This window comes from Hemitrygon akajei, chromosome 7 (assembly GCF_048418815.1).
Source record: "Hemitrygon akajei chromosome 7, sHemAka1.3, whole genome shotgun sequence".
Lineage (NCBI taxonomy): Eukaryota > Metazoa > Chordata > Chondrichthyes > Myliobatiformes > Dasyatidae > Hemitrygon > Hemitrygon akajei.
The window spans coordinates 171,470,683-171,498,625 of record NC_133130.1 but is presented as its reverse complement, the minus strand read 5'-3'; the positions used below and the strand labels follow the sequence as shown (position 1 = coordinate 171,498,625).

The window sequence follows — 27,943 nt, the reverse complement described above, 5'->3', positions numbered from 1 at the left end:
TTTGCCTAGTCTCATCAGCACCCAAACCATAGCCCAACATACTCCCATTTGTGTACCTATCAAAGCTCCTTTTAAATGTTGAAATCGAAGTTGCATCCATTACATGTGCTGAGTTGTGTTCCCCTTAAATATTTTGCCTTTCACCCTTAACCCATGTTGTAGTCTCACCAATCTGTGGAAAATGCCTGCTTGCATTTACCCTATCTATACCCCTCAATTTTGTATACTGCTGTCAAATCTGTCTTCTACATTCCAAGGATTAAGTTCAAACTGATAACACAGGTCCTCCAGTCCCAGCAACATCCTGTAAATATTCTGTACTCTTATTTACATCTTTCCTGTAGTTCAGTGACCAAAACTGCACCATATGCCAAGTTAAGCCTCACCAACATCTTGTACAACTTCAATTAAGTCACATTTATTTATTTTTAGTAATTTCATCAAAATAGTAAACTGATCATGGCCCATTCAAAAGCTCGTAGCCCCCAGTTTCTTGTTCTTTTACTTGTGGCCCCTACAAAATCCAATATGGAAATGGCCCACATTGAGAACCACTGATGTAGAGGAGCAGGATGCAATAAGTTGAACTGACCAATATGCTGTTAGCTGGCTTTGATAAGAGTCACAAAGCAGTCATTGTAAATTTCACCTTGAGTGTCCATACCACCAAATATCAAGCACAGATGCACAATGTTGTCTGTCTGAACTGTTGACCAGTTCACAGGGGTAGGGTGCGTGTCATTATCACTTGGTCTCACACTTTCCTTGTTCTCTTCAGCTTGTTTATCATCTGGTCTAGGAGTAGGTGTTTCAGTTTTCCTCGTTTTCCAGGGTATAACACACATGGCATGATCCAACCTTTTTGCAGGCAGAGGTGACTCAAACTCTAACAAGGTCCAGCATTGTGTTTCTGAGGAAAGAGAAATTGATACGGATTCAGGCAACACACCAGTTCAGTTGCACTTTTTCTTTCAACTGTCTTGAAGATTTACTAATTAATAAATTTATACTGAATGAACTTTATACTAATTAGATTTGAAGCAATGGTGATGGTTAGGAAGTTGCCCACTGCAAAAAGGAAAATGTTGGCTTGTTTCTATACAAGTAGTGCCCACTCATTTAAATAAGCATCCCTTTTAAACATACTTAGTAACCAAAAATAAGCGGTGACACGAGTATGCTTCTAAATATCTCTACTGCTAACTCCTGATCTTACAACACAACTGGGATATCCAATTCACCTTGCTGGTTGATACCATGAACATAAAAGGCCCATTTTTTAAACAGTATGCAGATCAGTGGAGAAAACACAACTGTTAAAACCACACAAGTAGAGATTCTCTACCAAAAAGTTATATTATCCAAGAAGTTGTGTCCTTACAATTTTACTGAATAAAGCAGTTTATTATAACCAATCAAAGCAAAGTTATTGCATCTTGCCTTTTATGGGATTGTTTTCAAATGGACATCTCAATGATTGAAGGGTCTCAGCCAGAAACGTAAACTGTCTACTCCCAACCATTTATGCTGCCTGACTTGCTGAGTTTCTCTAGTCTTTTGTGTGTGTTGATCCTAATAACAGGATCCAGTAATGCAGAGGGCTAGTACTTACCGATATGATACTTGTACATGGTATTCAGTGCTCCTGTGGCATCCAAACCACCGAAAATAAAAATATATTTTCCATGGGAAACTGCAGAATGAGCTGCACGACCACCTGGGATATCACCCTTCATTTTAACTTTCTTCCATTCCATATTAACTGCAGCTGTGTATCATAAAGATGTTGTCAAAACATCTTTAATATATTTAATGCATTTTAAAGGTAGCATTAATTTATTTTCATATTTAACTATAAAACAAGCACCATATGGCATTAAATAAGGCTGTACTTTATTTTCCTTCAAACTGATTACAAATTCCTGTTGTGTTTATTGTAAATATCTAAAATCACAAATTTATCACATTTTAAATTACCATGTGCAGGACCTACCTGTGTCAATGGTATACATATCATTAAAGAACTTGTCTCCTGCCAATCCTCCGTGAATGAATAACTTGCTGCCTACACTGACCATCACATGGCCATGCCTTGGGGCTGGCGGTTCTCCTTCTGTTGATTTCTGTGACCAGCTAAGTGTGGCTGAAAATACGCAGGGAACAGGAAAATGTACATTAGATTTTTACTGGGAGGAAGCTATGTTAAGAAGAGTAATTTAATAATGAAAAAAGCAGTGAATACTTAATGGTGTGGATTTCACCTGACATTAAAAATATGAAAAGTGCAGTTGATTTAGAATTCAAGAGAAAATTGGGATGCAATAAAAGGTGGGTCAGATCTGGACTTATTTGGGGAATGAATTGACATGCAATGGGAGAGACAGGAAGAGCATTTTGGTGAAATGAGCATTATTCAGTTGAATTTAGCAGTTATAGAAAATGCCAAGGAGAGAATAAAATTCTTATTCGTGCAAATTCAATTCTACATGACTGTGATAAAACTGAGCAAGAGTAGAAATCAATTTATGAATGTACAGCAATAAGAAATTGGATAAACACAAGAGATTCTGCAGATGCTGGAAATTCAAAGTAACACACACAAAATGCTGGAGGAATTCAGCAGGTCAAGTAGCAGTGGAAATGAAGAAACAGTTCATGTTTCAAGCCAAGACCCTTCATCATTTTGTATGTTTTACTCCAAACCATAGGAGGCTTTTTGAGGATAACAATGAGAGTTCAGAGCTATACTGTGCTGATTAAGAGACTGAATGGGACACTGCAAATCCAGGCACCACACCCCTAACTAAAAGCACAAAAAGGAAGGCTTGTTAGAGGCCAGGAGCTCAGTACAGGAAATCAGCCTAGAAGAATATAGGAACAAGATCTGATATTATGATACGACACTCAATATTATTGAAGGAGTGCTCATTGAAAGAAGTGAGAACATATATAATTTATAAAACCCTGTAGAGAAGTTATCCATTGTGTTTCTTTAGGAAACAACAATTGCTTCATTTACAGGATAATTCATTGAAAGTGAGTGTTACTATTTAAAACATTGTAAATAACTTGTAAAGTTACACACCGATCCTTCCTGCTGTTTCTCTTTCTACAGATTCTGACCTACCTGCTAAGTATTTTAAGCATTATTTTTGAATTCAAAACCTTCATCCTTAGCCTTGTTACACTGTACCTCCACAATCTTATCCAGCTCCATCTCAGCTTGCATCCTCTATTCTAGTGACACTGAATTTCTGTGCAATGTACCTCTCTTATACTTCCAACCAAACCAAGGTGCACACCCCTCTGAACCCACTATCTTAAAAAGCCACTAAGTTGTGCAACCTTCAAGCAGCATGGTATCATTGTACAACATGCTTCTTGATTTAATACTTGTTTGCTTCCCATGAGCTACATCTCTTTTGTGATCACTGACATTTTGAAAAGTGCCTTAGGTTTGATAATTTCCTTTTCATATGATACATAAATGTTTTATTATTTCAGATTTCTGGTAATTTCAGCTTTTAGTTTGATTTTCTCTTAGATAAATTTTTGTTGTTGTCTTGCATTCTGTAATACTGGATCCTGACTCATCTGACTTTTTAAAGACCATGTAGTGGCTTCTCATACATCAGTTTCCTCAAGTTGAACAAAGACACGCACAAGCATTCTTCATCAAGGGAATGCACCCCAACATCCTGGATTAAGTGCAAAAGGGAGCAGGATTGTGAGGTCTGGAGATGTGGATCCTGGATCAGCCGCTATAGCCATCTGAAGATCCACCAATAGACAACCCACTAGGAGAACATCACTTTCACTTGAGTGATCACACTACTTACAATCTTATACTTGGGAATCTGTTTACTTCTACCTTTATCAAAAGCATGGAGTTGCGTATCTTGTACAGGCTCTGCTCCCTTGTCTCCTCCACCAAAAACATAGAGGCAATCTCCAATAGCTGCAGTGGAACTGTGGCACGTTCTTGGTGTCGGTGGTGTTCCATTTACTGCTGGATTTCTCCACTCTCCAGTTTCTGGTTTAAACAACAGAATAACAGTCATATTATTTGTTATTTGACCAATAACAAATTGGCACTCTATTCTAGTAATTCTTCTGGTAAAATTTTCTGCAAATTATTTAGCTTTAGCACATTTTATACACAAGAGATTCTGTAGATGCTGGAAATCCAGAGCAACAAACAAAATGCTGGAGGAACTCAGCAAGTCAGGCAGCGTCTATGAAGAGGAATAAGCATTCAAAACCATTCCACTCACTTGGTTTCACATATCACCTACAATCTTACACTGCTTTCTCCTCCCCCCACCATTTCATTTTGGCTTCTTCCCCCATCCTTTCCAGTCCTGATGAAGGACCTCGGGCCAAAAGTTGAGCAATTCATTCCTCTCCATAGGTGCAGCCTGACCTGTTGAATTCCTTTAGTACATTATTTGCTCTGTCATAACAAACAAATTTATCCTAAATAAAAATTTAAGGAGTTACAAAACAATGGTTGCGATCTTGCTGGAGCACAGCTCTTTACAGAGTCATCATAATTATTATGTGCTGCGTTGTACAACATGGGTGAACATGGTCTATGACCATGATTGTCTGGGCAATTTTTTCCTACAGAAGTGGTGTGCTATTGCCTTCTTCAGGGCAGTGTCTTTTCAAGACAAGTGACAGGTGGGGGTGCTAAGTAGGTGCTATACATTTCCAAGGGTGACCTGCAGGCCTAAGTGAAGGAGCACCTTACACCTTCTATGGTACAGACAAATCTCTACATTGCCACCTCCCCTTTCAGAGTACCCTATTTGAATTCCTTCCACATTTCCCGTATAAAATGATCCTGTATTGTAAAATGTTAGAAGCTGATGTGAGATAAACAGAACACTTGGGACCTTGGTAAATGACAGCAGTTTAACCATGGGCTTTTGGGGCAGAGGAACAATGAAGCAAGTGATGGGATAAATCCCTCCCCCTTCAGGTTTCATCTATCACCTTGTGTTTCTCTCTCTCCTCCCCCCACCTTTAAAATCTACTCCTCAGCTTTTTTCTTCCAGTCCTGCCGAAGGGTTCTGCGCAAAACATCAAATGTACTATTTTCTATAGATTTTGCCTGACCTGCTGAGTTCCTCCAGCACTTTGTGTGTGTTGCTTGGATTTCCAGCATCTGCAGACTTTCTCTTGTTTTAGATTAGCATGGAAACACGGAATGGATTGAAATAAATACAAAGAGAATAAAAAGTAAACATGGAAAACTACCTTGAACAATTTATTACCTGCAACTAAATGCCATGTTTTCTTCCTTTCTTTAGTTGGTTTGGGAGGCAATGCAGGAATATCATTATTAAAAGGTCTTTAGTACTCCCAAATTTTTGCATTGTTTAATTATTTTTAGCAGTAATATCTTGAAACACTTGGTTGATTGATACTGACCATATTTGTGCAAGACTGGTGAGACAGCAATGCAAATTAACCATTAATTTCTTGTGAGTTCTAAATCTGGGAGAGTCATCTCACCGAAAATTAACTAATACCAGCAATAAATTCACTGTTTCTTTGATAGCCAATTCTGGCCTATTAATTAGTGTGTTAATCAAATAGGAAGTTAGACATTACAACAAAGGATGGCACAGTATCATTGTGGTTAGCACAACGCTTTACGGCTTCAGCTATCGGAAGATCAGGGTTCAATTTCCACTCCTGTCAGTAAGTAGTTTGTATGTTCTCCCCGTGACCTTGTGGGTTTCCTCCAAGGTGCTCCAGTTTCCTCCCACAAGATATACTGGTTAGGGTCAGTAAGTTGTGGGGATGCTATGTTGTTGCTGAAAGCTTGGTGAAACTTGCAGGCTGCCCCCAGTACATCTTTAGGATGTAGTGGTTGTTAATTCAAAAATGACACAATTTACTGTATGCTTAAATATTTTGATGTACTTGTAACAACTAAAGCTAACCATTAAGCCTTTAAACTTATCAAGCTTCAGTTATTTCTCGGTGACCAATGGCAACAGATCAAAGCTCTTAAATAATTTTACCGAAATTCAAAACTTGGATACAGTTCTTGTTTCCACATTCGTCTGCACCACCAAATAGCCACAAGCCAGCAGGCACGGTCACAGGAACAAAGCTGGCATGTTCATAACGCGGCAGTAACCCCTTCCAGTCAGGTACATTCCATTCATGTCCATCTGTTTTACACGGAACAAAATTGAATACTATATAATAACGGATGCAAACCAGCAAATATAAATAATCTTAAAGGGAAATTAATTCCATTCCCATAATTAATTACCATATTGAGTTTACGAACTAGAGGCAGAGATTGCTCAATAAGGTTTCAAGCAAACTCCAAGAACACAAGACTTAAGAGCAGATGACACCAGAACTACATTATCGGATCTCAATCAGTAAAAAGTTACTTAGAAAAAAATAAAATCAAGGGTAACTTACTGAGTTGGGAGATGAAAGAGAACTTATTAAAATAAATATTAAATAAATTAGGTTTATATTTTATATAAATTAGAGAAACACTGAGCATGAAGGATCTACAATAAATGCATTCATTTTGGAAAAGGTTAGAAACATTCCACATTACAGAAATGCACCCATTGATGTCAGTACAAAGATTTCAGAGATACACAATTTTACACAATTTAAGGTTTCATCAAGAAACTTTAGTTGAACGTTTTAAGGAACTTGCCAATTTGCACTAGTCTAAGTATGTTTGATTTTCATTTTTAATCCTTCAATGATAAGCTTAGTGGCTAATATTTGTTATTTAAGATTACTTAGACATATCACATATCATTATTATAGTATACAACCATCATTATTATATATATGCTCTTCATCTACAGATTACAGTAGCTAATATCAATGTCAAATACATAATCCACAATTCTACTCTTGTGACTTCCAGACTCACTGCTGAGTACACACGAGAGACTCACTCATGACAAAGAAAGGCAAGACTGCATTTGACTTCAGAGTAAAGCACTGTACACCTGGTGGCAACTTTATTAGGTACACAGGCTTGTTAATGTAAATATCTAATTAGCCAATTTTGTACCAGTAACTCAATGCATAAAGCATACAGACATGGTCAAAAGGCTCAGTTGTTGACCACAATCTTGTCGTGTTGGAGGCTTGTGTGCCTCAATAATCCAGACAGCTAAGTTGGCTGGAGTCAGGGTTTTATGCCAAATATGCCAGACTAAAGGCTGATTTATAGTTGTGCATACGGGCTGTGCCGTAGCCCTGATTTTCACTTCTGTGTAGGTTTTTCGCCACAGCGAGCATGCATTGGGGTGCGCCAAAACGCTAGTTGGCGTTGGGGTTTCTATGCCACTGTGTTGAGTTTCTTTGTGAGAGACATGAACGAGGAAATGCATTTCAAACATTTTTGCATGTCGGCAGGTAAATTTGGCAATTTGGTTCATCTATTTCACATCGGTGTACAGAGATGGCGGAGAAGAAGCAACCGGAAATGCGTAGGAGGAAATGCGATGCTACAGAGCGAACCAATCACAGTTGTTGCTGTCTGCGTCGCCGCAACACGTGAGTTACTTTTTTGGGGAGGTGCGCGTCACCCTATGGCATAGAGTGCGCGGTACCTACAGCATAGATGCGACACACATGTATAAATCAGCCTTTAGAGTGGTACACTGGTCCTCCAGTTCAGGGGTTCAGCTCAAGGCTAACAAACTTGACCCGTCGAACAACAATGAAGAATCCTTCTATACTTATGTGCAAGGGTTTACCGGGTCCTCCACCCAAAACTTGCATGGCTAACAGTAGTGAAGACTGAGAGGAAGCTACTAGCACGATGAGGGAAGCCATGAACACTGCCAAGACCAAAATTGGCCTAGGACAGAGATGGAGGACCTTCATTGCTGCCCTAAATGCCAGTGGCGTAGCAGGCAGTAAGTAAGTTGTTCAGACCAAACATCAGAATGGGGAAGAGATTCTGATTTAAATATCTTTTACTGTGGTAAGATTGTTGGTGCCAGATGGAGTGATTTGAGTATCTCAGAAACTGCTGATACCCTAGGATTTTCATGCACAACAGTCTCTAGAGTTTACAGTAAAACAAAAAACAAAACAACTTCCAGTGAGTGGCAGTTCTGTGGTCGAAAATGCTTTGTAAATGTGACAAGTCAGAGGAGGGTGGCCAGACTTGTTCACGCTGACAGGAAGGCAACAGTAAGTCAGATAACCACGTGGTGTGCAGAAGAGCATATTTGAATGCACATGTTGAACCTTGAAGTGCATAGGCTTCAGTAGCATAAGACCACACTGGGTTCCACTCCTGTGGCCACTTTACCAAGTGGGATTGCATTTTAATAAAAACAAAGATACTGAATATTTCAATTTGTCAATGAAATAATTAAAAATGTGTTGTTACCCAGTTCTAAGATATGGGCATCAGAAAAACTTCCATTTGGGTTTGCTCCTCCAGTTATAACAATCTTCCCTTTCCCAGGGGTATCCGGAATATATGTGAGTGTGTGACCAACACGAACACCTGGTCTCTCTCCACTGGGTACAACAGCATACCTATATAAAAAAGGGTGCGAAGAAGAATTCAAACATTACTGCACAATCATCTAAGAATTTTAATTCATTTTCTCTAAATCAAAGTTAGTTTTTTTAAGGATCCTCAGGGCAATCATCTTATTTATTCTAAAGGGTGGCTATCAATATTCTACCTTATAACTTTTAAAGATTATTTTTTGATATATTGTTAAATTTAGTGCACCAAGTATTTTCTCTTCTAGATTAACACACAAAAATGCTAGGGGATCTCAGCATGTCAGGCAGCATCTACGGAGGGAAATGAGCAGTTGATTTTTCAGGCCAAGGTTCTTCATTGAGAATGGAAAGGAAGAGGTGGTGGAGGCAGGAGGAGTATAAGCTGATGGGTGGCAAGTGAATCCAGGCGGGGTAGTTGGGGGAAGAAGTGGGAATGATGTGAGAAGCAGGGAGACGATAGGTGGAAGGCGTAAGGAGCTAAAGAAGCAACTGGATAGAGGAGGGCAGCAGACTGTGGAAGGAGGGAGGAAAGTATGGGTGATGGGCAGGGGTGGTGAAGAGAAGGGGAATAGGGGAAAGAGGGATAAGGGAAAACAAAGAAGCAGGGTGGGTACAGATGAGAGTGGTTACCAGAAATTAGAGAAATTATTGTTGATGCCATCAGGTTGGAAATTTCCTGTCCCAAAACATCAACTGTTCATTTCCCTCCATAGATACTGACTGATCTCTGAGTTCCTCCAGCACTTTTTGTGTGTTGCTCCATTCCAGCATCTGAAACCTTTCCTGTGCCTTCTCTACTAAATTGCTTTTATTTTACTTTCTATCCACTTTAAGTAGCTCAATTGACAGAACTAAGCATGTGTATACTTTGAAATGGGGCAGCACAGTAGCATAGCACTTAGCATAATGTTTTACAGTGTCAGAGACCCAGGTTCAATTCCCACTGCTGTCTGGAAGAAGTCTGTATATTCACCTCGTGACGCCTTGGGTTTACTCTGGGTGCTCAGTTTTCCTTCCACATTCCAAAGACGGAGGTGTTAAGGTTAGTAAGCTGTAGCTATGCTACGTCAGCGCCGAACGAACAGTGATACTTGTGGGCTGCCCCCAGCACATCCTTGCACTGTACTGGTCATTGAAGCAAACGACGTATTTCATTGTATCTCTCAATGTTTCAAAGCATGTGACAAATAAAGCTCATCTCTTACGTTATGATAGTATGCAGCAGATTTGCCAATACCACAAAGATGTAAATTTGATCTATTCAAACCAATGATCAGCAAATTGATCAATAGTATTCTTCATAACAAAGATCAAACTTTTCCTACTGAAATCTAATGGTTTTCAGAAGTCAAGAGTTTTATGACCTCAGGATACAAGTACATAGTTCCCTGAAAGTGCTGACCTAGGTAGTCAGGATGGTGAAGAAGGATTTTGACTCGCTAGCCTTCTTCCATCAAGAACATCAGGACATCATGTTACCACTGTATAAGTCATTGGTGAGACCTCATTTGGAATGCTGTGTACAATTTTAGCCACTTAACTATAGAAATTATATCATTAAGCTGGAAATGGTGCAGAAAAGATTCACTAAGGATGATACAAGAACCAAAGGGCTTGAATTATAAAGGAGAGAGTATATAAGCTGGGCCATTTTTCCTCTGTCATGTATGAGGCTCTGAGGTAGCCTAGAGAGGTGTATAATTGCAAGAAGCATATACAAGGCAGTCACAATACTTTTCAGACAGAGGGTAGTGGGTACATGAAACGAGCTGTGACAGAGACAATTACAATAACAATATTTGGGACAGGTTCATGGATAAAAAAGGTGTCTGGGTCAAACACAAGCAAATGGGACTAGCTCAAGAAGGTAACTTGGTTGGCATGGAGAAATCAGACTTCAAATGACCATATAATTTTTGATAACTTACAGAATCTGTGGAATCAGAAGTATGGATGGATTCCACATTAAAAAATGAATTGTTCTTGGCTACAGCAGACTCTCTGGTAGAACATTTTGTTTACCTTTAAGACTGGAGCATTAATAATAGGCACTTTGGTGAGGTATTAGAAGGCGACTTGAATTTGTGGAATTGTGGACCTATGCAAAGTGAAGATTCAAGGAAGAAAACAGACTGAGTACTAAAAACTAATAGCGGGGTAGGCAGAATGGAATTTATTTTGTTACCCTTGTTAGACTAAGTTCTGCACAGTTTACCTGGACGTTTTTTTTTCCTTCTTCTATATAAGCATTCTCTCTCTAGTTTCCCTATCAAGATCTTCTATTATCTTTTCTATATTCCTCAGCCTCTTTTCTAGAGAAAAGGGAAACCAATCAATTCATTCTTTTTATTTGTATAACCTTACAGTAGTTTTCTTGGAAATATTTTGTTACAAATTAGAACTGTAATACTTAAATATCATTCTAAAACGTACATAGAGAACAGAGAAATACTTTTTATCTGCTATTATTTTATGCGCTGTATGTAATATACATACTGTTTTGCACCTTGATTCCTGACGAATGTTTTTTTTGTTTATGTACATGTGTACTGTTGAATGACAATAAACTTGAACCTTAACAGATTGATTAGGTACTCAGTGGTTTCTGGTTAATTGAGACACATCAGAACCAGTTCTTTTTGGCCCATTTAAGTGGCTGCCCCAATTAGTCAAAGTTTCAAGGAAATACTTAAAAAAAGACTGAATAACGATGCATGTATTTAAATAAAATACAGAACAAATTAGAACATTACCAATGATATTACAGTACTACAAAACTGGTCATCAGTTCCTAATAGCTACCAACAGAAGAATTCATGCAGTGTACATTGCTATGTATGGGGTGTCCAGGGAAGGGTAGCACCACTGCTGGATGGGCTTGTTCTATCCATTCTGGTCCAGCTCACTCACCTTGGGTTCCCATCAAACACTCAACTCTCACCTGTGGCTAAAAGTTGCTGTTTGTATGCGACAGCAGCCACACCCACTTGAAGGCCATACCGCTTTGATCAGCTAAACCAGGTGACAGTACGCAGCAGGCCTCGTAACCCGATGAGTTAGGGACATGCTTGCTTAGCTTGTGAAGTCAGCTCTGGCAGACTGGGCAGCTAAGATCAACAATGAGATCCAACAGCCAAGAAGTCGGTTCTGCAACGCTTCATAGAGAGGAAAGAGCATGAAAAGGCACAAAATAAGCCATGATTATCCTCTGCAGCCATGAAAGACTCCAGTTTGTGATGGCTACTTGTATCACTGGACCGGGATTTCCCAGGTTGAGAGAGTGGATCAGTCCCAGTGCAATGGCTTTTCCACTTCAAAAACTCTCCTGCACAGGCTTCACTGTCATCATCAGATACAACGGACTGCAGTGTTCTATTGATTGATTGTAAATGAACAAAATTAGTGCAGACACCTCATGCAGATAATGGATAACCTTCATACAATGCTTTTACCGACTGCACCATCCAAATCTTCATTTTCCTTATAGCATTCAAGGTGATTATGCATATCTTCAAATTCTTCATCGTTCCTAACTTGGAAATGTTTCCTTTTCATTCCTGGCCACCTCTAATCCTGAATGCTTGAAACCACAGTGAGCAAAACAATTCTCAGTTGCCTTACTGCTTATTTCTTGCCATTAGTGCCAAAATGCTATTGCTTTTAGAACACAAAGACATGCAAATGACATAATTAAAAACTGTTCACTCTAAACATAGTGTAGTGTTCAACGGCCACATAAGTTCACATGACTGATGCTCGTTAGAAGCTGTGTGACAAGAGTCTCCTGTCTCAATTCAGCAGCATAGTTTCCCAAGTAAACAAAAGGAACCCCGGCTATTTTCTCAATTACTTTATTACTTTTTATTTTCAAAGAGTTGTCCCAAATAAGCAGCTGTCCTGATTAACCAGAACCTACTGTCATTGAAATGATTCAGATCACAGAGCCAATAAATCATAATCTGATCACTTATAGTCAAATTATAAAAATGCATTGAGATCCTACCATATTGCTGCTTGGGGAATTTCCTCTGGCTCCAAGACAGGCAACAATCCCATAACCACTTGAGAAAGCTGGAATAAAATGGGCAGTCAGTAAGCAATTACCCTTTTGTGTTCCATGTTTAAAATGTCTCATAATTAATTCCCAAATTGATTAAAACGTGAAACTGAAATTCATCTATCATGTAGCATACTGGAGATCCAAATTTCTGTGTTATTACAATAGTTTGTACTTTAAAACAAAATCACACTAACATTAAAAAGTGCACTTCTGTTGCACATTTCATAACCTCAAAAGTTCTTCTAAGCCAATGATTATTTTGGAATTGAAATGTAGGAAATGTACAACAATTTGCATTCAACCACCTCCCATAAATACCAATGTGCTAACATCTAGATATCAACCTTAGTATTAGTAATGGAGAAAAAGTGAGTACTGGATAGAATACACATTTGAAGTTGAGGGGCTGCATGATCCCTTGATAATTATTGAGGGATCACCTCAGAGACGTAGGATGTTTCCAGTAGTGGGAGGAGAGCCTAGGACCCAAGGACACTGCCTCAGCATAAATAGATTCCCCTTTAGAACAGAAACCCATCACTTTAGAAAATCATTTTAGAAAGTGAATTTGGGTGGTGAGTAGCCACTGGGTGGTCAAGATAGCGCCAGTGGACATGACCAACAGCGACGTCCTGCAGACAGTTCACGAAACAACTTACTTTACTTCTTGTTCTTTCAAATATGATTCTACTACTAAGCTGTGTGTGATTGGAACCTATAATTTACATTTTGATAGTGTGTTTTTTTGGGCTGATTGTGTGATCTGGTTCTTTGCTGTCTCTGAGGGAGTTTGATGAGGTTTGGAGTGGAGTGTGTGTGGCCTGGTGGCCTGGAAGCCTGAAGACAGAGCAGGAGCCCATGACTGACTCCATTGCTCCTCTCCAATTGAGTTGTTGAGTAAGGGTAAAGTCAATGAGGACGAGAGCGAAGGACAGGTGGGTGTTCAGCGCCGTCTGCTTATGTTTGACCGATTTTCCTCTCCCTCTTGCTAGCTGCTTTTAGAGGAAAGTGCAGGAGTCTTGGGATCCATGGACTCATTTTGGGAGGCTTTGAGGTACATTTCGCATGTGCTCCTGGTTTCTGGTTCCTCTTTTTTTTAAGCTGTCTCTGAGCGGGTTGATGGGACGGTCGATGCGGACTGGGCTGTTTTGGTGAAGAATGGCTTTGTGGCCTGTATGGGCTAGTAGAATGGTACTGAACTGAACTAAGCTGAATACTACTGGTTTGATGTTTCATATTCTATGTGTTGTTTACTCACTTTTTGCCATTTGCACAATTTGTTCTTTTTTTCGTGCATTGGTGTTTTCTTGAGCAGGTTCCACAATGCTTTTTTATATAGCTGTCTGCAGGAGGACGCATCTCAGAGTCGTATTCTATACACATTCTTTGATAATAAATGTACTTTGAATCTGGTTGTAGCAGATAGCTGTACTTCAGAACAGAGATGAGGAGGAATTTCTTTAGTCCAAGGGTGATGAATCTATGGAATTCATTGTCACAGATGGCTGTGGAGGCCAAGCTATTTAAACCAGAGTTGATAGGTTCTTGATTAGTTAGGGCATTAAAGGTTACGTGAAGAAGGCAGGAGAATTGCGTTAAGAAAGAGTAATAAGCCTTGATTGAATGCAGAGCAGACTCAATAGTGCAGTGGCCTAATTCTGTTGCTAAATCATATGGTCCTACTGAAAACTCCAAGAGGTGGGTGGAGTGTATTCTATCTTGTAGCCCTAATCACACCAAGTTCTGTACAGTTTATCTGGTGTAATGCCACTTATTTCCTCTTCCATATCAGTGGAAGCATCGTCCCCATGCCCGATCAAAATCATTCCTCTCTACTCCCTCTCTGTGGTGATCCCTCAATGAATACCGGATCAAGGGAATAATGCAACTCCTCTCCTTCAAAAGAAAAATAAATAAATTATAGTTATTGGAAATCTGAAACAGAAACATAAAATGCTGGAAACTTTCAGTAGGCTAAGCAGCTGTGTTAAAAGTTTCAGATCAGAGATCCTTGGCAGAACTGGGAGACATAAAAGAAAGCAAATTCTAAGTTTTGGAGAACAAGATAGAAGAATGGATGAGACAAAGGAATTATCTATGATAGAGGGGGTCTAGGACAAATTGGTTAAGGGAGACACTAGTGAGTGATTATGCTTCTTTGTCTGCATAAGGAGTTGCTGATCACAAGACTGTGTTTATGTGCCCAGCGGATCATTTGGAGAGTGATGGGTATCATTAATAGTACTAATGGCGCAGTTGGAGAATGATTATTCTTCTTTGTCTGTGTTAGGTGTTGCTGATGGCAGGACTGGTTATAGTAATGAAGAGAGAAAAGCAGAGTCTGAAATCATAACTGAGTGAATGCAGGAATGGCTAGTTCTGATACAGATGGAAGAACAACTTACCTAACGATGGAGAATTTATATAGAGTCCAGGAGTTCCATCCACAAAAAGCTGACTTGTAATGGTTGTGGCGAAGATCAAGACAGGAACCAGAAATAGACCATGTGAAATGTGAGCACTAGAAGAAAATTGGCTTAAAAGTAAGCAGGAAGTCAGGTAAGCCCAGGTGAGGGGGAATGTTGTGAAAAGCTGGGAGGGGGTAGGTGGAATAGCTAAAGGGCTGAATCCAATAGAAGAGTAGAATAGACCATGGAATAAAGAAAAGGAGGTGGGAAAGCAGAGGGAGGTGATGAGCAGGTCATAAGAGCATGGGAGGGGAAGAAAAGGGGTAAGAGGACCACCTCCCCCCTCTCCCCGCCTTTCTTTGTTTTCTGCTCTCTTCCTTTCGAAACCTGTTTATTCCCCACCATATATCTCCAGCATCTTGCGTGTGGTGGTCAAGATTTCCAACATCTGTTCTCTTTTCTCTCTCTCCATTATGCAGTACTTACACCGTCACCGCTCCATGCAAACTCCTCTCCGTGTCCCGGCGTTGCTGTGACGATCGGCAACCCCTGAACTTTCACCCCCGCCCCTCCCCGCGGTGACCAATGGAGAAGGAGGTGCCCGGCGCGTGAGGCAATCAGAGAGCGGCGCTGATTCGAGGAAACCGGAAAAGGGGAAGCCAGCCTCCACCGAGTGAGCGATTGGCCGGCCGGGAGTCGGGGGGATCGGCGAGCAGCGGCTGGAGTCGGGGAAAGCGGAGTGCCGCGGCGGCGCTGGGAATCGGGAGAGTCGCTAGGACCGGAAACGCGTCACTGGCCCGGAGGGGCCGTTCAGTCAGTGTCCCAAAATGGCGCCTCTGGACCTGGACAAGTATGTGGAGATAGCACGGCAGTGCAAGTATCTCCCGGAAAATGACCTGAAGGTAACGAGTTGTGCATTTCCTCCTCCTCTAACTCCACGCCCGCCTTCCTGGTCGGCCGTGCTAGCCTTTGGCTGGCGGATGAACTCGTGCGAGCTGTCAAATTGGGGCTCTGCCTTGTATCTGGGGCCCTGTGCGGTTGCCGTGAGCTCTTTTTTCATTAGGAGAATGAGGGCAGCCGGCTCACCGTGTCGACCATTAGTCGTGGCCCTGGACATCCCAGATTTTAAAAAAGCATTGCAAAAACACCGCCCATCCTCACTGGTCGAGGGTACCGCCAATGAGCGGCTCCTCCGTCTAAACTAGCGTCTCTGAAGACAACAGGAAGTCATGATCGCGATAGTTAAATTTGTGTGGTGTCTGCTGGTGGCAAAGATTTAAGGAGGGATGCCGTTTTTTAAAAAAGTTTGATTGCTTGGAGTTAGCCGGAAGAACCTTTTCGAGCTTTTCTTTCCTCTGCAAACAAGAGGCGTTCACTCTTGTTTTCGATTACTTTCTGAATTGGATCGAGTTTGCATCCAGACGGAAGTTGGATTAATGTTTTATGTTTGGAATGCGTTCAAGTTTGATTTGTGATTATCTTCTACATCTTCAGAAACGTTGTCGGAGGGGATTCTTACTAATTTAAAAATAACACGATGATTTAAAATTGTTCAAGGATAGGGGACATAATTGTCTCTTTTACTCAACATGGTAGAATATATCAAAGTCATTCAAGCTGAGAGGTAGCATCTACTAACTTATTGCATTGGCATGTTTCAATAACTAGTTTTGCCAAAGTGCTTGCATTTGGATTATTCTCTGTGGATGTATTGCACATAGCCTCTGAGAAGATAAATAGGTATATTTCAATTTATAGAAACAAGAAATCAGCCAATCTTTTTGGCTATTTTCCTAAATATCTCTCTGGGTGGGTGATAACATGGAGCATTTCATGATACTTAGTCATTTCCTTAGGATAGTACTAGGCATATAATAACACTACTTTAACCTATGTAATCTAATTCTGTTTGAAGACCTCTTCTATACATGCACACAACACAGGTACATTTACTTATTTTACTTTCATTGGATCACCATTCACTAACCAAGAAAACAAAGCAGTTACAAATTTGTCAAAATTTACTTGTTTTTTGGTAACAAGCACAAAGTCCTATGAATTAGTCTTTGTGCTTAATGACATTCACTTAAATTTATGAGATTCCAGTAACTATTCCTGATAGCCATATGTAGCTCATGGCTAGTTGTAGCATAACATTTCACAGTGGTTCTTTTGGCTTAACTAAATAAGTGCCAACTCTTTGAAAGTGCATTCCAAATATTTTGCCATATTCTTGCAATGTTGTGCATCACAGTCTGGTACAGGTTCGGAGAAAGCTACAGAAAGTGGTAAACTAAGCTAGCTCTGTCATGGGCAGTGGCCTCCCCAGCATTAAGAACACCTTCAATAGGTGATCCCCCATTACCGCCATCAGGGAGGAGGTACAGGAGCCTGAAGACACACACTCAATGTTTCAGTAGCAGCTACTTCCCCTCAGTCATCAGATTTCTGAATGGACAATAAACCAATCACCACTATCTCACTTTCCTTTTTTTGCCATTTTTTCACAACATGCCAGTGAACCTGATTCTGATTATTTATTCAGTTGTTTTCTATTGAGGCTGAATCAATTACTTCATTATCACTTGACCCATGTGTATAGAGGAAATGTTTTCCTTGTTATTTCTGGTTCTTAATCCAATTAGTAGTTCATAGTGTATTGAATGTGGTTAATGATTATTCAGTGAGTAGAAATCTTAATTTGTTTTTCACTTGTCCTTATTTTAATATACAAATACTTCAATCATATTGCTTCCAGGACTCTGGAGAAACACACCAGTTATTCCATTAACTTAACAATAATCCCTCATTCCTGAACACATACTTGAAAGAGTCTTCTGTAATTTTTCAAAGCCTTCATATCCTTTCTGAAGTACATGGCTAGAATTGTAATGGTGAGTCTGGGACTTTAGAACAGAGATGAGGAATTTCTGTAGCCAGAGGGTGGTGAATCTGTGGAATTCGTTGCTGCAGACAGCTATGGAGGTCCAGTCATTGGCTATATTTAAAGTGGAGTTTGATAGATTCTTGATTAGTCAGGGCATCAAAGGTTATGGGAAGAAGACGGGAGAATGAGGTTGAGAATGATAATAAATCAACCATAATCGAATGGTCTTGCAATCTTACACTCTACCGTTGCAATAATTTGCTCCTCTGCACCTGTGATTCAAATTATTTGTTCATGATCCTAGTGTAGAGATTGTGTTTTGTACAAAGTTGGAGGAATTTAGTTTTAAAGTAATGTCCTTTGATAGTTTGAGGATTTTATTTTTTTAAGTGAAGTTTGTCTATTCATCTGCTGTTTTTGGGTCTTGTATTGTGATCTGTGAGTCAGAATACAGAGTGGTCAAGTGTGAAGGTAATGAGTCATTCCACATCAGTTATTACAAACTCCATTCAACAACAGTGGCTTGTGTTTGTATTTTGCCTTTTTAAAGCAGCAAAATATTCCAAGGAATTTCAGTGTCATCATCAAACAGAATTTGACATTGGGTCACAAGGAGATTTTGGAAACCAAGGATTTAATCGACCATGGGATCTAAGGTTTGCCACAGAGGAGAGAAACAAGGAGCTTTTTGAATAGATTTCTAGAGCTCGAGGCATTGCTACTGTTGTGGAGACATTAACCTTGGAAGTGAAAATAAATTAATCATTGGGCTTTTGGGGTGAGTGGGGGCATTGATTTTTTTATAGAGGTTTATAAAATCAAGGGATATAGTTTTTTTTCCTCTGAGGGCACAGGCCTCAGGTGACAGGGAAGAAATTTAAGGCGATCTGAAGGGAAAGTTTTCAACACTGGATGGTGAATAGCTGGAATATGCTGCCAGCGTGTTTGGTAGAGTTTAAAAGGCACTTGGGCAGGAAATACATAGATATGGACTTCATGCAGGCATATGGCACCACAAAAATGTAGTGGTTAGCATGACACTCTTGCAGCTTGGGGCTTTTCAGAATTTAGTTCCAGCACCGTTCTGTAAGGAGTCTGTGTTCCCTGTAAAGTGCATGAGTTTTTCCTGAGTGCTCCGGTTTCCTCCCCAGTCCAAAGATGTGCAGGGAAGATTGGTCATTGTAAATTGTTCTTTGATTAGTCTAGGATTGGTTGGGGTTGTAGGGATGCTGGGGTGGCGTGGCTGGAAGGGCTACTCCATGCTGTATTGCTAAGTAAATAAAATGGATCAGCATCACAGTCGGCATGGACGAGGTGGGTCAAAATGCCGGTTTCTCTGCTGTGCAATTCCTTGGTTGCTTAGGTGGCCGACGTAGAATTGGATGACCGAAGGTTAGAGATGGGGTGGGATGAGCATGGAACAAGAAAGAGAATGTTTAAATCATAATGTTTCTTAAAGGGAATCATTTGTTTAGGGACATTAGAAGGCTGTAGTTCAAGCCCTGCTGATCTTTTAAGAAGTCCACAAATTGTCTTAAGTGAGCATCTAAGGATAGTTGTGGTTAGAGTCTCAAACTACTGTTTTTAATCATTTCTAAAGAAAATGTGTATTGACTTTACAACCTGTATGTGTGATCCACACCTTTAATGGAGTGAGACTCCCAATGCTCAAATTTAAATTGAATAGTGACTATGGGAGCTTATAATTTCCTTGGAAGCTAGTGATACCAACTTTAATTAATTTTTTTCAGCGACTCTGTGACTACGTATGTGACTTGCTTTTGGAAGAGTCTAATGTCCAGCCAGTGTCTACACCTGTCACAGTCTGTGGGGACATACATGGGCAGGTAAATTTTACATTGTTTGAAGATTAAACCTTCCTTGAAGTTAGTTCTTCCAGACTTTGTTAAATCAGAAATGCATAGTTGCTTAATAATTGTTATCCTTTAATATCTGATTTTAAATGCCATTTGAGCCTGTTTGTTTTTCATTGTGGATTTGACAGCAATGACCAAAGATTCGAGTACAACCTTGTTTTTTAAATAGCTAAAACCCACTTGTAATCCCACTTTAAATAACTTTACATAACTAAAGTGATTTCTATCACCCCATTTCAAATATTGTGTGTTTATCATGGAAAAAATTACTTCTTGGGAGTGAGATGATTCTCATGTTGCAATGAGTAAGGATGTCAAAGATTATGGGGAGAAGACAGGATTGATAGGGATAATAAATCAGCCATGATGGAATGGTGAAGGAGACTTGATGGACTGAATGGCCCAATTCTACTCTTACGTCTTGTGGTTTCCCATTTTAGGGTCTGTATGTTCCAGAAGAGTTCATGCACTTCCTCATTGGGACAATTTTCCACAACTCCAAAAAGGATTTTGTGCTTTTTTTCTCTCCTCACTTTATTCCTTTATGCCATTTATACAGGGTTACAAGTGTGCAGTACACAACCTGTTAACAATAAATGATTTTCTCAGTATTTCACAACACAAATTGTACCTCTGTGCATTCTTGCATGTGGTTTTCAATGGAATAACCGATATTCTATGCAGTCATTGGGGCTACTTCAGTAGACATCTAATGAGACTAGTTGTGTATTAAATGCTTACGAGTATTCTAGAGAATATGCTGTAAGTATTCCCTTGTCCATTCCCCCCTCTCCTCCCCAGCATTTATCCCTGCAAGCAGCCAAAGAGCTATACCTGCTCATTCACTTCCATTCAGGGCCCCAAGCAGTCCTTTCATGTGAGGCAATACTTCACCTGTGAATCTGCTGGGGTTGTCAACAACGTCCAGTGTTCCCAATGCAGCCTGCTGTATGTTAGAGAGACCCATCATAAATTTGGGGAGGGGGGAGAGCACTTCATCGAGCACCTCCACTCCACCTGCCAAAAGCAGAACATTTTAATTTTGATTCCCATTGCAGTTCCAACATGTCAGTCCATGGCCTCCTGTTGTGTCACACTGAAGCCACCCTTGGGGTGGAGGAGCAACGCCTTGTGTTCCTTCTGGGTAGCCTCCAACCTGATGCTATGAAAATTGATTTTCTCCTAGTTTAAAAATATTCCCCTCCCTGTCCCTATTTCTCCACTCAGGCGTGTTTACCTCTTCTTACCTGCCTTTCTCCTCCCCCCCCCCCCCCCTTTCCCTTACTCCTTTGGTCCACTCTCCTCGCCTATCAGATTCCTTCCTCTTCAGACCTTAATTTTTCCTACCCACCTGGTTTCACTGCTGTCTTTCTAGCTCCCCTCTCTTACCCGTAATTCTCATGTTTGAGTATTTTCAGATGTGAGAAGCTAAAATTAAACAGCACACAATAAGTGCTCAATAAACACAGCAAGTCAGACAACATCATGAATGAGAATAAACAGTCAAAGTCTTGAACTGAGACCTTTCATCAGGACTGGAAAGGGGAAGAAAGTGTGGGTGGAGAAGATGTTAGATGAAACCAGGTGAGGGGGAAGGTGGGTGTGTGGGGGGGAGGGTCTGAAATAAGAAGCTGGGAGGGCATAGGTGGAAGAGGTAAAGGGTTGATGAAGTAATAGCCAATAACAGTGGACCATGGATAAAAGAGAAGGAGGAAGGTGAGAAGGGATAAGAGGGGAGTCAAAAAGGAGAATGGACAAAGTGCACAGTTAATAATTTGAGTATTTGGTATTGTGAAGGTTCTGCATGAAGAAATGATGTACATAACCTAAGTTCACTGTATATCCAATAGTTTGCTTTACAAATAAACTTTCTGTTTGCAATATACAAAATATCCAAGCCCTAAACTGACAGATGTATTCTAAACGTTTTTACAGTTTTATGACTTGGGTGAGCTGTTTAGAACTGGAGGGCAAGTTCCTGACACAAATTATATTTTCATGGTAAGTATGTAAATTCCTTGAGTTTTGATTCAGTTGCAAATCTGACTTGGGTTAATTCTGTATGTTACAAAATTGCTACAGTAATGTGTTCATGCAGACGACTTTATGAACTGAGAGAACAAATGTATTGACACAGAAGAAAAAAGCCCATGTGATGTGTATCTGAGCATCAAAAGTGAAGATCCAGTGACTGTCTTGTGAAAGCAAAATATTATCTGGACTTGTATTCCAAAATAAACAGAAAAAGCTGGAAATGTTGGGTTGAACATTTATAGAGAGAAAAATGAATCTTTTATTGTACCTCCAACCAAGCTACATAACCTAAATAATTCCAGTATTTTATATTCACTTGAATTATGGACTTAAGGTGTGTTATGTTCGGTATAAGAGCTGCCTAACAATATTATACAATAATATTTGTGTTAGGAGCACTATTAGTTGTTCTATTCCCAACTTTTTCCATTGTCACATGGGTTAAAAGATTTACATCTATACTTTTAAGTTCAATGTAACATTAATATCTTTGCCATTTTAAAATAGGGTGACTTCGTGGACAGAGGGTATTACAGTCTTGAAACTTTTACCTACCTCCTCGCATTGAAGGCAAAATGGCCTGATCGCATTACACTCCTCAGAGGAAATCATGAAAGCAGGCAGATTACTCAAGTCTACGGGTTCTATGGTAATTAATTAGCACCTACTTTAGAATTGTAAAGTTTTGAAGCAATTACCTTCCCTGCTGGGGACAAGGAAATTCTTCATCAATCTTTTTGTCAAATTCAGTATTTTGCATGTTCCAAAAAAAACTGAAGCTGGTTTACTTTAACAGATGAATGTCAAACAAAATATGGAAATGCTAATGCTTGGCGATACTGTACCAAAGTCTTCGACATGCTCACAGTAGCAGCTGTAAGTATATACTTGTTTTGTGATGTCCAACAGCCATAACTCCATGGAAGTTCAATGCAATGTTAACATCCCTGTAAAACAGGCTTGTTAACACTAGGGGTCACTGCTTGGCATGAGGAGCTAAAATTGCTGGAATTTATGTTGAACATGGAATCATAGAAAACCTACAGCACAATACAGGCCCTTCAGCCCACAAAGCTGTGCCAAACATGTCCTTACCTTAGAACTACCTGGGCTTACCCATAGCCCTCTATTTTTCTAAGCTCCATGTACCTATCCAGGAGTCTCTTAAAATACCCTATTGTTACCGCCGCCATTGGCAGCCCATTCCACGCACTCACCGCTCTCTGCATTTTTCGTTTTTAAAAAAAAAACTTACCCCGATATCTCCTCAGGACCTACTTTCAAGCACCTTAAAACCATGCCCTCTTGTGCTAGCCATTTCAGCCCTGGGGAAAAACCCTCTGACTATCCACACGATCGATAGTTATCTTGTTCAGCTCTATCGGGTCACCTCTAATCCTCCGTTGCTCCAAGAAGAAAAGGCCAAGTTCACTCAACCTATTCTCGTAAGGCATGCTCCCCAATCCAGGCAACATCCTTGTAAATCTCCTCTGCACCCTTTCTATGGCTTTCACATCCTTCCTGGAGTAAGGCAGCCTGAATTGAGCACAGTACTCCAAGTGGGGTCTGACCAGGGTCCTATATAGCTGCAACATTACTTCTCGGCTCTTAAACTCAATCCCATGGTGGTGATGAAGGCCAATGCACCATATGCCTTCTTAACCAAGGAGTCAACCTGCAAAGCCAGAATACTGTTCAATTATTCTGGCAAAGTGCTTAGTATAGTATAGAACAGCCCTTTGGCCCACAGTGGCAGGGAGGGTTCAAAAGTTGCCTTATGCTGAATGTATTTGTTGCTTTAGTAGCTTGCCTTTGAAATTTTTGCCCTGCCACACAATGAAATTGTGGTTCAATTGTTTCTTTTCTGCTCAATAATAATTAAATTACTCCAGTTCATAATGCTGAATCCTTAATAGTTTGTGTGTGGTTTGAAAATGCGGTAATAAAATACTGTACAGTTACAACTGCCACATATTTAGAGCTGCAATACCAGTAATCTTCAGTTAAAATTTTGAGTTCCCTCCTGTAACAGGAGTATGTGCCTTCATTACTCTATATTTTAGAATCAGGTTTATCATCACTGGCATGTGTCATTAAATTTGTTAACTTAGCAGCAGTTCAATGCAATAGATAATATTGAAGAAAGAAAAAATAATGAATAGATAAGTAGATCAATTACAGTATACATATGTTGAATAGATTTTAAATCGTGCAAAAAATAAACAGATAATATATACTTTAAAAAGTGAGGTAGTGTTCAAGGGTTCAATGTCCATTTAGGACTTGGATGGCAGAAGGGAAAGACACTGTTCCTGAATCACTGAGTGTGTGCCTTGAGGCTTCTGTACCTCCTACCTGATGGTAACGGTGAGAAAAGGGTATGCCCTGGTACTGAAGGTCCTTAATAATGGATGCTGCCTTTCTGAGACACCACTCCTTGAAGATGTCCTGGGTACTTTGTAGGCTAGTACCGAAGATGGAGCCGATTAAATTTCCAACTATCTGCAGCTTCTTTCAGTCCCCCCCACCCCCACCCCCATACCAGACAGAGATGCAGCCTGTCAGAATTCTCTCCACGGTACATCTATAGAAGTTTTTGAGTGTATTTGTTGACACACCAACTCTTTTCAAACTCCTATTGAAGTATAGCTGCTGTCTTGCATTCCTTACAACTGCATTGGTATGTTGGGACCAGGTTAGATCCTCAGAGGTCTTGACACTGCTCACTCTCTCCACTTCTGATCCCTCCATGAGGATTGATATGTGTTCCTTCGTCTTACTCCTCCTGAAGTCCACAAACAGCTCTTTCTTCTTACTTACATTGAGTGCCAGGTTGTTGCTCCGGCACCATTCCACTAGTTGGCAGATCTCATTCCTGTATGTCTTCTCTTCACCATCTGAGATTCTACCAATGATGGTGTTATTGTCTGCAAATTTATAGATGGTATTTGAGCTATGCCTGACTTCATCCCCAGCCCAAGTATTTCTTGCACATTAATGCCTATACTGGGTTTCCCTCCATAAAATACTTTACACCCGTGTACTCAGAAATCTTCCTGTATTTCAGATAGTTTTTATTTCTTTCCTTGGCACAATATGCATGTTTTTCCGCTCACGTCCCTTGAGCGTCTTGGAATGCTTTTCTATATTAAAGGCATTATATAATGCAAGTTGTTTTTGATGAGACTCTGGAGGCTTGTGAGAGACAAGTTTAGTAGCCTGATTTAAGAGGATATTGTGTGGCCTTAGTAGGTTGATTAAATATGTTGCTCTGCATGTAAAAAGGAGATTGGAAATGATAAAACCTGTGGCTCTCTTTCAAATCTACTATTTTGTATACACGTGCAAAAATATAAATGATGTTGGATGCCCGTTGCAAAATCACAATTGGATAACATGTAGATTATTTGGCAAAGAATGAACTTCTTGAAAAATTTTCTGCACTACTCAAGTCTAATAAGGAGGGTGGCAGGCAGGTCACCAATGAAAGATGGAGGAGGCTGTGCACTTTTGTTAGGAATGCCAGATATGGGACTTGGCTTTCAATGAGGAAAATGCTTAAGAATGTGGCTAAATCAAAAAGACTGAATGTATAGTTGTTTGAAAATACTATGCTAAAACATTATTTGCAATGTATACCAAAACAAAATCAGACAACTTGTAAACATGAGAAAATCTGCAGATGCTGGAAATTCAAGCAACACACACAAAACTCTGGTGGAATGCAGCAGACCAGGAAGCATCTATAGGAAGAAGTACAGTCGACGTATCGGTATGATACGTCAACTGTCCTTCCTATAGATGCTGCCTGGCCTGCTGCGTTCCACCAGAGTTTTGTGTGTGTGTGTGTGTGTTGCAGATAACTTGTAAAATTGGTTAGGTTACAGTTGATGTTATGCCCAGTTTTGGGCATTTTGTAATAGATAAGCATTCTGAGTCAAACTAAACCTTCAATTGCTTTGAGCCATTTTAATTTGCCACATCAGGAAAGGTAGAGATTTAATGAGCTTTTAAAAAATATTTGGTCTGATATTTGAAGCGAAAGGTGATTCAGGACTCGGGGAGGGCTGGGAGAGGAGTGAATGAGACTGTATTTTTCATTCCTATAAGGAAGTTCTACAGATTCCATGAACCCAGTGGCCTTATTGTATGTTTGAGGTTTTACAGGTAAACGGATCTTGGGAGCAAACTAACTCAAAGTCAATTTGTGTTTTTCTATCCCAGTTGATAGATGAACAAATATTGTGTGTGCATGGTGGACTTTCTCCTGATATCAAAACTCTAGATCAAATTCGAACCATTGAGCGCAACCAGGAGATCCCACATAAAGGAGCCTTCTGTGATCTAGTGTGGTCAGATCCTGAAGATGTGGATACCTGGGCTATCAGCCCTCGAGGAGCAGGCTGGCTCTTTGGGGCAAAGGTTACCAACGAGGTAAGCTGTCAGACCACACAACTCAAAGTGCTTCTGTGTTGATGAGTTGAGGAATTATTTTAGATGGTAATGGGATACTAGTTTCTCTTTATATTTAAAACAATTGGTATTGTCACATTTGACCAAGATACTTTCATATTTTTGTATTTTAATGTTTCACAATGTCATATTTTGTTTATCTCTGACTTTGTGCGGTTCCTTTTTGATGATATCAGCATTATTTTGGTGACTTGGATTTTGAATTTGGAAGACTGGCCATTTGGGGGGGGGGAAGTATGAAGTTATTAAGTTTTACAAAATTATGTAATTTTACAAAATTATTTGTATGGCACATGTATTTAGAATGATGGGAAAAAAACTGCTGGACAGTGATTTGTTTTACACTGCCCTTTGCCATTTTTTTACCCCATCTTGAGGTTGTAAGGTTGTAAGTTATGCATACACTTACTGTCATTCTGGATGAGACATTAGCTTTAATTAGACTTTTGGGTGATATATGTAGGGTACTTATTTAAAAAAAATCTCTCCTGCAAAATGTATCATGAGCATGATGTTGACCTGCATGCACCTCAGTCCAAGATTTCCTTTCGTTCAAGGTTCATTAAGTAAGGAATTCACAGTTTAACCTTGTTCTCAATTGTATGTGTCAGTCATATTTAATCCAGGTATGGGAAAACTTCTAAGATTTTAATGCTTTTTTTTGGGTAACCTTTTTGTTTTGTAGTTTGTCCATATCAACAACTTGAAACTAATCTGTCGAGCGCATCAACTAGTTCATGAAGGATATAAATTCATGTTTGATGAAAAGTTGGTGACTGTATGGTCTGCTCCAAACTATTGCTACCGCTGTGGAAATATTGCATCAATCATGGTCTTCAACAATGTAAACTCAAGGGAACCAAAGTTATTTCGGGCAGTTCCAGACTCGGAGCGTGTAATTCCACCAAGAACAACAACACCCTATTTCCTTTAAAATATATTTTGTTTTGGTCAGTTTTTTTTTCTTAATACGGTGTGCACAATGGACTGTAAACATTGTGTTGTGTAGACAGGATTCAAGATGTAGAATTTCAACCATTCTATCAAATTTTAAATGCTACATTGAATAAAGTGGTCTAAAGGGCTGCCTTTTTCTTGTTTTTAATGCTATCAGATACTGAGAAGCTGATTTATGTGCTCTGGTAATTAAAAATTTGTACATTAATTGTGTATTGATCAGTTTTCAAATTTCATTGTATTTTAATATAGTAATATGGTAACTATGACTCGTAGGTTAAAATATTGGAAATAAACTGCTTTATTATTAAGGAATGTTCATCACTTTTTCTGAATTTTAATTGGTAAATGTGATCTTAAAATTTTGGGAGCGTGATATTATTACTGAAGAGTAATTTCTATGCTGAAGCATGAAGCCTGGTACTTAGACAATTTAATGTGCAAATTTAGTAGTGCAAGTTATTTGATACTGTTTTTAGAACATTTATATTTAGATTCTTTAATATGTTATCTGGTGTTAATATCTGAATATTTTAAGCTTCATAACTGACTAATTTATCAACAGTATTGAAGTAATTAACAAATCTAATTTGTCTTGGGTTTGTAAATCTTTATTAGTCGTCAGGCAATCTTGAGGTTTTTGCTTTTTGTTAAAGTCCATCAATCATCTACTGAGCCTTCTTTCATATTTGGGGGGAGGACGTGGGGAAATCTT

At 39.6% G+C, this 27,943-nt stretch overlaps 2 protein-coding genes across 4 annotated transcripts; one reads left to right on the top strand and one right to left on the bottom strand.

Annotated features, from left to right (window-relative positions):
• Positions 1 to 402: 402 nt before the first annotated feature.
• On the bottom strand, positions 403 to 15,610 carry rabepk (Rab9 effector protein with kelch motifs). Of its 3 annotated transcripts, XM_073052602.1 has the most exons (9): positions 15,487 to 15,602; positions 14,998 to 15,113; positions 12,536 to 12,603; positions 8,405 to 8,556; positions 6,036 to 6,188; positions 3,872 to 4,033; positions 1,994 to 2,143; positions 1,613 to 1,768; positions 403 to 910 (listed from the first exon to the last, which is right to left on the bottom strand). In XM_073052602.1, exons 3-9 carry the CDS (start codon positions 12,586 to 12,588, stop codon positions 603 to 605), a joined length of 1,134 nt encoding a protein of 377 aa, XP_072908703.1. In that variant the 5' UTR covers positions 12,589 to 12,603; positions 14,998 to 15,113; positions 15,487 to 15,602; the 3' UTR covers positions 403 to 602. The 3 variants fall into 3 exon arrangements, with proteins under 3 accessions (XP_072908703.1, XP_072908701.1, XP_072908702.1); XM_073052600.1 differs by lacking the exon at positions 14,998 to 15,113 and having other exon boundaries at positions 15,487 to 15,610; XM_073052601.1 differs by lacking the exon at positions 15,487 to 15,602 and having other exon boundaries at positions 14,998 to 15,480.
• A 64-nt stretch (positions 15,611 to 15,674) lies between these two features.
• ppp6c (protein phosphatase 6, catalytic subunit) lies at positions 15,675 to 27,539 on the top strand. Its single transcript, XM_073052603.1, has 7 exons — positions 15,675 to 15,902; positions 19,639 to 19,734; positions 21,700 to 21,765; positions 22,306 to 22,447; positions 22,595 to 22,674; positions 26,023 to 26,232; positions 26,957 to 27,539. The coding sequence occupies exons 1-7, from the start codon at positions 15,828 to 15,830 to the stop codon at positions 27,203 to 27,205; spliced, it is 918 nt and encodes a 305-aa protein (XP_072908704.1). The 5' UTR covers positions 15,675 to 15,827; the 3' UTR covers positions 27,206 to 27,539.
• Positions 27,540 to 27,943: the final 404 nt, after the last annotated feature.

Excerpts from the sequence above, each read along its gene's own strand:
- rabepk (XM_073052600.1), bottom strand. The coding sequence starts at position 12,588 with ATGGGATTGTTGCCTGTCTTGGAGCCAGAGGAAATTCCCCAAGCAGCA. Across the intron at positions 1,769-1,993 it reads TATGTATACCATTGACACAG|CTGCAGTTAATATGGAATGG; the intron begins GTAGGTCCTGCA and ends TATGATACACAG. Across the intron at positions 911-1,612 it reads CATGTACAAGTATCATATCG|AAACACAATGCTGGACCTTG; the intron begins GTAAGTACTAGC and ends CTCTTTCCTCAG.
- ppp6c (XM_073052603.1), top strand. The coding sequence starts at position 15,828 with ATGGCGCCTCTGGACCTGGACAAGTATGTGGAGATAGCACGGCAGTGC. Across the intron at positions 15,903-19,638 it reads TCCCGGAAAATGACCTGAAG|CGACTCTGTGACTACGTATG; the intron begins GTAACGAGTTGT and ends AATTTTTTTCAG. Across the intron at positions 26,233-26,956 it reads GGGCAAAGGTTACCAACGAG|TTTGTCCATATCAACAACTT; the intron begins GTAAGCTGTCAG and ends TTTGTTTTGTAG.